The following is a 12,388-nucleotide window of genomic DNA, read 5'->3' as shown; positions in this document are numbered from 1 at the left end:
AATACATATACTGCTGTAAATGAACAGTGGCACGCTATCCTCATCGTCTTCTTTCCCAGAACTGTGTTAGTTTCAAATATTTAAATGTTTTACAAGATTATAATAAGATGACATAGTATTTCTTGGTTTATTGAAGGCAAAACTAAAAATGTCTTAAATTAAAGTTGTATGATTTGCCTATTTCCCTGGTTTATCTGCCAGCAAATATTAACTGAAGCATTTTTTGTGAATTTTTGTACTATCTTCTCAATAGAAGGATCCTGTAATCTCATCTGTTCCAAAGGGGAGAATGCCTAGAATAAATCAGTCCCTCTGCCAAAGTGAAATGAGATGGGTTAGTCAGAGGCAATGTGTGCTTATAAAATGTACATCACTTAAGACTCAAAGACCTTAGCTGAAAACCCAAAATTTTTATGTAAGCAAGCCTGAAAAATATCAACAATAGCAGTGAACCTGTGCTTTGCTTTTTTCAGTTTTCCTGAAACCATGCTGCATTGGAAAGACACGAAGTATCTGTATCCCCAATCCACACTGATTTCACCCCAGAAAATGTATTAGGTTGTGTAAAAGGCATAAACATAACAAAACTTCCCAAACCTTATACTTAGTCTGTTTAGAAACTGTTTTGGCAAAGGTAGGGTAACAAACTACTGTTATTTTGAGGGTCTAAATTACTAATGAGAGCAAACATAGGTACTTCTATGAACTCTTCTTTTGAGACATCTGCTAAGGAGATAAAGGAGAAGAATGGGTGCATGTGCTTCTAAAAAATACATAGAGGTGACATCATTTTTTGGTGAGCACAGGGCTCATAGATTGACCAGGTTTAGCTCTCATGCTGGGGCTGTCACATAACGATCCCTGGGGACTATTGACAACATGAGGGCAGTTGGATATTCTGAATATCCAGTGAGGGCTGAAAGCATGCCAGAAAGGTCTTCAGAGGGCAATATTGCTGGGCTGTATTGACATCTAGTCCAGCTGTACTGACATCCCTGTCCAGTAGTGAAGTAAAAGGATCACAGGGAATCCTGGTGTGAACTGTCCCCAGAAAGCCTCTTCCAAACCAGCCCTCTGAGGCACCCAGTAGGTTAATTTTTGCTCTTAGCTAGAGGAAATTTTCACATGCAGTAGGAAAAGCTGGCCACTACTGCTGGTCACAAATGATATTTTAATAACAGTATTAAAATTGCAAAATCAAGCACTCAAAATCTAGGAAATGACAGATTAAAATTATCCATGGTAAACTTGACATTTATGATAAGATTCCTTTTTTTTTTTTTTCATGAGGATGCTTCTCCAATGCAGTGAGCAAATGGACTATGCTTCTCCAGTGAACCCTTTTTATTTTGTGTTGCTCATGCATTTTGTTTAATTTCATAGGTCTGTTCAGAACCTATTGTGACCACAAGGTTAATCATATCTTTATGAGCTTTTCTCTGCCCTCATCATTGTAGAATCAAGGTGCTCTTAAAATATTAAGAACTTTCACAACAGTACTGGGAAATACAGAAGTATCACTGTTATTCCCTCTTTTCATATGACTCAGCAGGACAGACTTAGAGGCTGGAGCTCAAGATGAAGCCAGACTCCTCTCAGAGATGTCCAGAGACAGAAAAAGAGACAACAGGCACAAACCGAAGTGTAGGAAATTTCACTTAAATGTTACAAAACCCCAACCAACTGTAAAAGCGACTGAATAATGGAACAGGTTACATCAAATAGAAATAGAACACAGAAATCAAAATGTCAAAAAATGTTAATACGGAATATTCCCTGCCTTGTCAGAAGCAAGATGTAGCTATGGGAGGATAATGAAAGCCGCCAGTAATTGTGCAATACTTTGTCACTTCTCTTTCCCTTTTCAGGAACGCTTCCAAACACCAGATAGTTGATGACTCTTACATCAATGAGAAGGTACTTCCTCACTGCATTTCTTGGCTGCTTGTAGAAGCCCGGCTTCTACTGCTTAGAGTCTAAGAGGTCTTTGTCTCCTGTTACTTTCCTGGTGGTAACTTAATTTCATTTCTTTATCTGCACTGAATTTTCTAAAAGAGATTCTTCTCTATGTCTTTCAGAAATTCAGATCCGGTACAAATTTGGAGTCAATGCACTTCTGACCCAGCAATCTCTTGTCTTTCCAGTCTGATGCTTGCCGCTTACGCTCTTTTTGTGCCAGCCTCTCATTTGCTTTTTTTCTTAGCTTTTGATTATCTATCCTTTCCATCTTTCCATTGTGTAAGAAGTATTAGAAAAATGGACACTTCAAGATAATTTAAAACTGCTGTTAGGCATGAATGTTGCTACTTTCAGGGGACAAGGGAGAATCTGAAACATGAAGTCTTTTTTTCCAGCAGGAAAATCAGAGAACACCTCTGTAAAACTTTGATGTACATTGCACAGCCTCTGCTTAAAGCTTTCAGATCTGTAAATTTTCTCTAGAACCAATACAATTTGTATGGGAAAAAAAACCCCATGCTTTGAATTAGATAATTATTGAGTTTATGCTACCGTGGTGTCATTAACATGTTTTTAATCCATACAGGTCTCCTCCTGTTGTTTTTACACACACCAGGTAGCACCTCACAATTGCTATTTCACTACTTGGCTGCTGTAGTTGTGTTTCCTGTTACATAACTCAATAGTCTGATTGAAAACCAACAAATGCCACCTGTCTGTACCAGCCAGGATGCAGCCCACAGCCACAGCAGTTTCTGTCCCCACTTACCAATTGGTTCACCATTTTTTCTCAGCCAGAATACATTACTAGAGTTGCTCATGCTGTATTCAAGTCACTCTTAGTGTGAATTATTTGTGAGTATAAGCCTGCAAGTGAATTTATTGTAAGGTGTATTTTCAAAGCTGTGAAAAGAAGACTATAAACATTACATATAACCTGAGGTGTACTGTGTAATTTATACAATGTAAATAAATTATGTTTGTCTTTCTTTTTTCATTTGCCTAATTTCATTATTTGATTTTTATGGGTGTGTGTTGGTGCCCCCAGCAGGCTCTCAGAAAAATTAAATCTGTAATCCTGTGAATCACACCTTGCAGAAAGAATGGACTTGTTTACTGTATTCTGATGAACAGAATAGCTGCATTGAATGTATATGAAGCTGCACAATGTATTACTATATAAATGTGTTGTCATGTGCAAATGTGTGTCACATATGATCTTTACCTAGAGCATATTGCATCATACAAGTAAATATAAAGCTCTGAATGTGTTCATTATAGTACTTCTGTGATGCTAACCACAATCCTGCCTTTAGAGTAGTGAAGAACACGTATATAAAAAGGACAGTCTCAGACTTAATGAATGTCCTTGGCTCTCATTGAATGTCTTTATGAAATTATTACTTGCATTGGAATAATTTACAAATTTTATCTGAATTGCACTCATAGTAGTGCGTCTCCTTGACTGAAAGAATTTGCAGAAAATAATTAAAAGACTTGTTTCTTTATTCACTGCGGATCACAAGTCATTATTTAATATCAACTCAAATTACATGTTCCAGTCTTATAGGACTCATTCACAAAGCTTTTTAGGATTGCTTAGTTTATGATGTGGATAATGTTTTACAGATAACTTTTACAAACAGGGAATCCATGTGACAGAAAGGTTGCTCACTTCAGGCATTGGGAATTAGAGAGGGAAAGCTATGGAAATCATCTTTGACCTACACAATAGGGATTTTATTTGCCTGAAATCTAAGTACCGTGTTCCTTTTCCCCTTGAAAACCTCAAATTCTAAGGAGAGGTGTAGTACTCACATAAATAAAAGTGTCTACTACTGAGAGGTTGTTTCATCAATTATCACGAAGGAGCTCAGGGCGAGTGCAGTCAATTGATTTTATGCCCCATATCTTGTGAATAATACACATACAGAGATAAATAGAAGAATCTTGACATTGCATCAGAGCTTTTTTTTTAAGCACCTATGCATCAATATAAATACACAACTGAGAAAAAAGTTATAAATAGATATATTTGATTTCTGGAACTGATTGCTAGGAGAAATGGGGAATGGACTTCAGGAAATATAAATTTCCTATAGTGATCAAGCAATGTTAAAAATAAAATCTATTTTAATTTATTCTGAAAAGATCAATATTGTGAAAATAAGGGATGTAAGGAGGACCATGTTCTACCCATTACAAATTTTCTTGCTGGAGTATCATCTATGAGGACGTAGAGACCACAAGGTTATTTAATGGAGTAGCTTGCTCCTAAGCATTTGCAGGCTTTCCCTCAGACTCCACACACTAAAATGATGAAAACTAGATATTTGATAATAACAAATTATGGTAGCCTAATCATTTCAATAGCAGCTGTAGCAAATTTAGGGGCAGGTCATGAACTAGTGCTCTTTCTGCCCAGAAGTATATCCATCTGTATCTAGCAGAGAGAGCTGACACCAAGTTGTGAAGATAAAACTTGGCCTGAACAATTAAAATATGTTCATCTGGCTCTGCAGGTAAGCAAAACCACCTTTTCTTTCAGCCTTCAATGAAAATCTGTGATTGTTGAAATACAGCAAAGCTGGCAAGGAAGGATAAAGGAATAAGGAATTACACATTTAGACAATAAGAACTTTCATTTGCTTTTGTACCTTGGGTGAAAGAGTGAGTGAATAATTACAACCCAATGATTAATTTCATTAACCATGGTAAGATAAGTATGTTCAAGAGAAAGTGAGACATTTGAGCTGACAGTGCAGTGTACTTACTCATAAGTACACTGGTGTTTCCAAGTGCATTCTTTGTGTTATAAATGAACACATGTAAGGTCTGGCCCGAGACAGCACAGCTGCTTTCAGGCAGTGAGGAGCTGAAATAATGTACCTGTCAGCCCTTGTGGGTAATGTGGAGAGTCAGTCCAGCACTCCATGAACCCTATTCTTACAACTGGACATAAAGCAAGATCCTCTTCACCAAGTCTCCGATTCAGCCCCAGCTGATCAGTTTGATTTGGGTCTGTTAAGAAGCACTGATGTGTCTGCCCTGTACTCAGAGAATGTGGGACTAATGCTATTGTCTTCTGAATGCTATACTGAAAAGGGACACAGCACAGTACGAGTCCCAGACTGCTTCATATCTTTGGCAACTGCAAAGTATTTTCCTGATATTTATAATTTTGAAATTCCTTATGTTGTCCTGGGTTGTGCATACAAAGTTCCGTTTTAACACAGTATGCTGATGTGTCCATAGAACTAAACACTAATATATTAAAATAACATTTATATAAAGCATTGCATCTTCACAGAACTCTACTTCATCATCTAATTAATCTACAATATTCTTATGATTAAGTTAGAACTTAGTGTTTATTTATTTCAATAGACTTTCTTCTTCCTGTGAAATAAGATTCTGACATTCTGCCTTCCATTGCCAGTGCAGCTATCTAGGTCTTAACATAACTGAGGAAGTATATTAAACAGAATAGCTCCATTTATACCTTCCCCTGCTCATCCAGTTTGGAAGACTTGAAGAATTTGACAAAAATCCAATGGAGAAAGCCCCTATTCAAAAGAAGGTAGTTAAACAGAAAATACGAAACCTATGCACACCCATGTTATTAACGTCAATAATTTGAAGCCTATTTCTGTGTGGTTTCTCTGAGTCTTTTTTGAATTAATCTCAGGATACCGGCTCAGATTTCAGGTGTGCAAATCAAATGACCATCTGTTCAAAATGTGATGCCACAGAAAGGCTTTGATATTGGTCTTCAAACAGAAAAATGTTTATAGCACTTCTGTGCAACATGCTGCTAAACCTGTGCCAAGTAATAATACAAAAGGGGATTGCTCTGCCTCGTGTTTTCTTAATGAGAAATGTAACATGGACTCATTGCATTTCATGCTACGAATTTGAGAGTATTTTATTTCAAGGAGTATAGACTAACTTAATACTGATTGTGTTGGCCCTTACTATGGACAATGCTTTTAGTTTACTTCATTAGGAAGGACAATGTCATATAAGGATGGGTAAAATGATGCAGAACACAGCATTATATACAGTGAACAATCAATCTTTTACTGTCCAGAAAATCTTCATAACTTGTAAGGCCTATATAAATTGGACATACACTATAAGTCCAGTTAACTCTTTTGCTTTCAGGAATTTAGGAAACAGTTCTGTCCAGCTGAACAAACAGCGAACTACCAACTAATTTTAAAGAGCCTAGAATCTAAACTTTATCAATTCATATAAATATCAACTCAGCTGTATTTTCTCTGCCTTGCACCTGTGCTTATGCTACACCTTCTATAGAGGACACTGTATGTTTTCTTTCCAGTATGTCTGTTTCTTGCTTGTCTGTCCATATCTATCTCACTTGTATCTGTTTTGTTCTGAGACCTTTTCCTGAGAATATCTTGGTAGAGCTATCATAAGAAGTGTGGGGGGCTTCCTGAATTATGGGGGAAATGGCTTGTGGTGCCGTGGAATTTCTGAAGAAGGTACTTTGAAGGGAACTGGAGAGTTGTCCTGAATTAGTAAGGAGAACAGGAGAAAGAAAAAGATAGAACATGGAATGATGCAGGAAGTTAACGTGGAAAGGAAGTCCCTACTTGTTCTAAAACACCCTTTGTTATATCACTGTATGTTGGGTTTAAGGATTAGCATTGGAGAGGAGAATCAGTATGTTTCTTGTAGGCTTTACAGGACAGTTTTATTAATACATGCATTGGTTTAAAGTTTGTATGTCATCAAATCTTTTGCAGCTTCCCCAGCATACAAATCCCGAAAGAACTCACATGCAGGTTTCTCCGTCTTTATTCCACTATATCCTGATTACTCCTTTGAAGTCTGTAGGTGTTGTGTGTACAACTGATAATACGTTTTGGTTCCTACAACTCTAACCACACTGAATGTGGCACTGCTGTATTCTAAACATGGATCACAGTTCTGTCAGACTCAATCTTCCTTCCAAAACTTCTGAGTGATACATGAATTTAAACTATTGTTTGAGGTAGAATTTATGTGCTCATTCTGAACTTAAACTATTTAAATTGGCTTCTACATGACAACACAAAACATGCTTTAAATCAGCTTAAGTGACAAAAATGAGTTTCTCTAGAGAAAGGAAATATTAAATGTTTTGAAGCTTGTGGAGCTGGCCTTATCTTACCTTGTGTCCAACTTGCATTTTAGAGACAAAGGATGTAGTCAATGCCTTGTGCTATCAACTAGATTCAGTACAGTCAGCTTGAATTAGAAGAGTCCCGAGGCTGAGCAACACTTCCACAGACACAGCAATCAGGAGAGTTCATTGGTGGCTGGAAACCAACTGTTTCCCCCAGGTATTCTCTTGAACATAGATGGCTAGAACTGAGGACTGAGCTTCTGGAGTTTTTTGTGAGTTTGCTCTGAAATTAAAATTTCTTTATGATGCTAATTGGGAGGTTATAGATTCTGTGACCACTAATGTGTCACTATATCATAACTAATTTCTTTAGTATGAGCTATCATACATAGCATCCCAAACTGCCATAGAAAATAAGGCAACCCCTACTGCCCTTTAACATTATTATTATTGCAGTTACTTGAAACCTCTTAAAGTTTTTGGTATAATTAGTGGTATAAAGAGGTTTCCACAATAGCCCTCCTCTGTTCCCCATTACTGCGTAATCATAATAAACATATTTAGTAATTTTTTTCAAGCTCTAACAACTATGATTTAGTCTTTTGGTTCAAGAATTCAACATGATTTGCCTTATGTCCCATAATGCAAACAACAATTTGGACCCTACACCTTTGAACTCTTAGTCTTACAAGCATGTGAAAACTTGAGGTCTGGCTGATTTCTGGTTTTCTGTGTTTTAAGGGCTCCTGCATGGCTCTGTCACTCCTTCATAAACTGTGGAAAGTTAAAAGGCCATTTGATCTTTCACATACCTCTGGTGAAAATTGTCCATTTCCCAGCAGCAACCTCCTTTGAAAGCAGCTGCCATTTTAATTTTTTGGCTGCATAATCAAATCTCACAAATCAGATTTTAAAAAATCCCACTATCCTTCTGTTCAACTAGGAGAAATTAAATGTGAAGCATTACTGTGGAGTTCCACAAATGCCAAAAAAAAGGTTTTGTTTATGAGAAAGGGATTTTCCAACCACCAGTCATTTTAACGAGGCATAGTCCTTTTATGTTTTCTCAGGTGAAACTTCATAAAAGGTGTAATAAAAGGCACGTGTAGATACAGGTGAGACTGAGCACAAGTGAATTTTTGGCCATTAACAATTCCTGGATCTCAAATATCTTGTTGGGTCATCTTTTTTTTCATGCAAGAGTATAGCTTACAAGGGTAATGGAGAATGGACACTGTGAGGCACCAAGAGGAGGTACAAACTAATGAAGTGTACTTCAGCATTTTCCTTCTAGTATATGCTCTCCCAAGTGAATGGGTACTTGACCCCATTAACATAAGGCCAATACTCTAAAATTATATGTTACCTAGGCTTGTTATGGTTTGAATTCTTAAGAGTCACAGGATAATCCGCATTTGATTTGACTTGTCATGTGAGATATATAGCGTTTATTTGGCACCTTTTATCTCAAGAGAACATGCACTGACCTGGTGTCCAGGATTTCTGATTTCAATAGTCAGGAGCTCCCGACATTTCTGTGCAGTTTGGAGACCCTTTGATTGACAAAGGCTGATATCTGTACCCACCAGTTATTTATTCACTGCTTCGCTGTTTTTCTGAGAAGTTTCACTCGTGTCTTAATCAGAAAGCTACACGTTTACTCATAATACAAAGGTAATTTTGGCTGTCTTGCTCTAATTGCTCTCTAATTGGGACACTTCTGAATGACGTATAGATGTACCCAGGGTTCCTAGTTCCTACTAGGGTTTCCCACGCTGGGCCTGTCTAGTTTATTATATAATCCACAAAGTGTTAAACTCTCGTTTAATGGTTACTCCACAAAAAGGTACCTGAGTGCTGTCCGCCCACAACCACGCACCTGAGCCACACCCGCTTCGACAGGCCTCGCATTCCTCGGAGTCAAAAGTCCTGGTAACTGCAGAGGGCTGTCCCAGGGCAGGCAGGTTGCTCGGTCACGGGTGGGTCCACGAGCACTGACCCAGGTTTTCCCAGGCCCCATCCCCGTAAAGCATTCCAAAGGGATATTCCGGCCCAGCCTTCCTCCCGCTTCCCAGGGCCGTGACGCTGCCAGCGCCCCTGCCGCGGCCTCGCCCGCCCCCTGGCGGCCGGGGCGGTGCGTGCGGGCGCCGCTCTGGGTCCGGGCCGGCAGCGGCACCGGCAGCGCTGCTCGTGCCCGCGGAGCAGCCCGTGAGGAAAGGGGAAGGCCTTCAGCTAGGAGGTATTTCTGGGATCCTTCTCCGGCCCGACGCCAGTTAAGTGGAAAATGCATCTTCTGCAGCTTAAACTGGGCTGAGGGGAGAATGGGCAGTAAGGGCTGCCTTGTGTGACCGCACTGGAAGGAAAATTGTAATTATGTGGAATAACGTGATGAATGTTTTATAATGGTACAAAATTAGTGAGCTTTATTGATTCATCTGTAATGTACATACTGTGTTATTAATCATTAATTTGACTGAGAATTTTAGAGTTTCTTACCTTTTAAGCTCTTGTTCTATTGGCTCCCAAACATTTGCATATTGACGAATGAATAGCATTGATTTTCCTCGAGTAGATTGACTGCTTAGATGCAAAAAATTCTCTTTTTTTTTTCCCTATGGACTATAGCAAAGGAAGAGCTGCAGCTTTGATCTCACTGACTGGCAGCCTCTTCTATTCCTCTAGCATGTACTTCCATTTTTTTTTTGAGGCAAAATGAAAGAATTGCCTTTTTTTGCATTCTCCTCTGTTATGCCAATTTCTTAGCAGTATCTATTTAGCAAAAGGGATTTTTAGATACATTTCCTTAGATTTTACATCATACTGTTCAGTATCCCAATGTTAACATTTATTTCTGCTAAAGTGCTAAAGAAGCTGTAGCAGCAATGCAGCCAATTAAAAGGCAGATGTGAAATGTGAAGTAGCACATGTCTGTAAGAAAATTACACTTGGTACAGCCAAAGAAATTTCAACAGAGGGCAGAGAAGATAGCCCATAGAGAACTGTGAAAGGCACTGGCAGATGCTCACCATCTGAATTAATCATTTGTCCCCACACTGTAGAGCAGAGGAGTTATAAGCCTGAAGGAAGGCAGAGTTTGAGTTTTACTTTGCTATCATACACATGAAACCCCAAACATCCTGCTGAGATTTGTACAGCTTCCTACCCTTCTCCCATGGTACTCAAGGCAAGTTGTAAGCAGAAGCTTATGGTCATGCACTGATTACTTGTGAAGATATTATCTAGATCCTGAAATATTTTATAGGAAATATTTCATATAGAAATTTGCAAAACAGGGAGACCTGCTGCTCTGCATTCCTTCTTCTGTTCATCAGTTCTTATACCATCCATTAGCACCATTAAAAACCCTGCACTTTGCAGGCCACACTATGACAACAGGAGGGTGTGGGTAATTCTCATTGTACAGTAGACTCACCTTTCTCATGCTCTGTCTTGGGTTCCCTCCAAGTGCTAAATCCTGTTCACAGGCTATACTGCCCAGCTCATTTTTCACCTACAATAAACAAGAAGCCTTAGGACACAATTTCATTTGCAATGACAGTATGGACAGCAAGCTGGAGGAAGCCTTCAGGAAAAATCCTGGAACGTGGACTGCACCTTCCTTTTGCTCACCATGTGTTTACTGCTGGGGGGACACACGAACAGGGATCTGGAGTGCTGCTAAAATACTCCTGAGCTGACTCTTTTAATTAAAAAGCTTGTACTTCCCCCCCCATTCCAAACCCAGTCAAGGACATGTCTGGTGAAGAAAGGGCAGGGACCAGTGTATGGGCACTGGGGAGCTCGCAAAAGCCGGAGGGGGACGACAACACCTCTCAGGAGGGGAGTGACTTCTTTCCGCCCCCTCCCCGGGCCGCTCCCCCCCGGCTGCGGGGGCGCAGGGCCGGGGGTGCCTCGGCGGCTCCGGTGGCAGCGCGGGCAGGGGCGGGAGGGCGGCGGGCGGACCCGCACCCGCACCGCGGCTGCGGCGGGGCCTGGGCGAGCCCATCGCGCCGTGCGCGGAGGGAGGGAGCGAGCGAGGGAGGGAGGACGGACGGACCGACCGACCGGCGGGCGAGTGGGGGGAGCCGCCGCCAGCCGGGTGCGCGGCGACCTGAGCCCTGTCCAACATGGTCGCCGCTCACACCTCCCATTCCGCGTCCTCCGGCGAGTGGATCGCGTGCCTGGATAAAAGGTATCGGCATCCTCACGGGAGCTGCTGCGGAGGGATGCTGCGTGTATGTGTACATATGTCTGTGTCTGTGTGTGTGAGTGCGTGTGCGCGGTGACATCCCCTCCCCGCTCCCCATCAGATCCTGCCTTACATAAGGAGCGTGCAGGTGGGAAGCAAAACGCCCAGAGGAAGCCGGGGCGGCGGGGCAGGGTGGGGGCTGGAAATGCACCGGGCAGCAGAGGGGACGGGCAGTGCCCGCTGGGATTGCTGCTCCCCGCCGGGAAAATGCTGCACGTGGTGGAGGAGGGGGCGCTCCGGGGCGGGGAGAGAGCCTGGGGCTGCCGGGCGGGGACCCGCCGTGCCGGCCATGGCAGACCCGCCGCATTCAGCCCCAGTCCAACCTTCGCCCCAGCGGCCCGGCCGCTGCCGCCCGCACCTCCCCTCCCCTCGGCGCACCGGCCCCGCCTCGTCTCCCCTCAGCACACCGCCCCCGCCTCGCCTCAGCCACTTCGCAGCCTCCGCCCCGCCGCCTTGCAGGACTAGCGGGCGAGGAGGAACCTTCGCCTCGGTGGCGCTTCTACTCGCTGCGGCGTCCTGGGGGCCCGCGGTTGTGCCCCCGGCACCGCGTGGGTGAGAGCCACGGATGGGCTGACGTGTACTCAGAGGTGGTGTGCGCGCTGCTAAAAATACTGTCAAATTCATTATTTAAAAAAGAAAAATTAAAAATTCTTCGGAGTGCTTTCCCTCGGGTGCTGCAGCCAAAAGTCTCGCAGCGTCGAGTTGTGTGGTGGGTGGTTTGAACGCCCTTTTGCTCTATTCCTACCTTCACGAATTCCTGGATTAGTTCAGAAGTCGTTTGATTTCCAAGCGCTCACTGTGTCTCGTATAGTCTAGGAAAATCATTAACAAAAATTTAGACCATAAATACACTGTACGATTCAAACAAAGCTTATGTGGTGTATGGCACTTTACTGAGCATCACGAGCCAGCTTTTGACAGGTGGTGCCATTTGGGACTCTGCTGTGGAGAGACGCTTTTGTGCACATAAAAGCACAAAATGTCCTTCTATGTGCACATAGAAGGAACCTTCCCCTTCTCGTATTTTCTTCCATTTCCAGGTAACCTCC

General features: G+C 41.9%; 2 protein-coding genes across 8 annotated transcripts in view; one reads left to right on the top strand and one right to left on the bottom strand.

Annotated features, from left to right (window-relative positions):
• LOC135417151 (uncharacterized) overlaps positions 1-11,031 on the bottom strand; it is a 56,577-nt gene extending 45,546 nt beyond the window's left edge. For 3 of the 4 annotated variants that reach the window (XM_064660826.1, XM_064660827.1, XM_064660828.1), the window contains exons 1-3: positions 10,721-11,031; positions 10,524-10,601; positions 8,941-9,443 (exon numbers count right to left, since the gene is read on the bottom strand). In XM_064660826.1, the coding sequence (XP_064516896.1) occupies positions 8,941-9,443; positions 10,524-10,601; positions 10,721-10,723 (584 nt within the window). In that variant the 5' untranslated portion in view covers positions 10,724-11,031. Of the gene's footprint in view, positions 1-8,897; positions 9,444-10,523; positions 10,602-10,720 lie in introns of those variants that run through there. The other variant, XM_064660829.1, reaches the window with a different exon arrangement.
• Positions 11,032-11,143: 112 nt separating this feature from the next.
• RAPGEF4 (Rap guanine nucleotide exchange factor 4) overlaps positions 11,144-12,388 on the top strand; it is a 151,837-nt gene continuing 150,592 nt past the window's right edge. For all 4 annotated transcript variants that reach the window (XR_010431937.1, XM_064660823.1, XM_064660822.1 and 1 more), the window contains exon 1: positions 11,144-11,282. Coding sequence is in view for 3 of the 4 variants with exons in the window: in XM_064660823.1 (XP_064516893.1) it covers positions 11,218-11,282 (65 nt within the window). In the remaining variant the exon portion in view is untranslated. The remainder of the gene's footprint in view (positions 11,283-12,388) is intronic.

Source organism: Pseudopipra pipra, chromosome 7 (assembly GCF_036250125.1).
Source record: "Pseudopipra pipra isolate bDixPip1 chromosome 7, bDixPip1.hap1, whole genome shotgun sequence".
Classification (NCBI taxonomy): Eukaryota; Metazoa; Chordata; class Aves; order Passeriformes; family Pipridae; genus Pseudopipra; species Pseudopipra pipra.
This window is presented reverse-complemented; position numbering and strand designations above follow the sequence as displayed.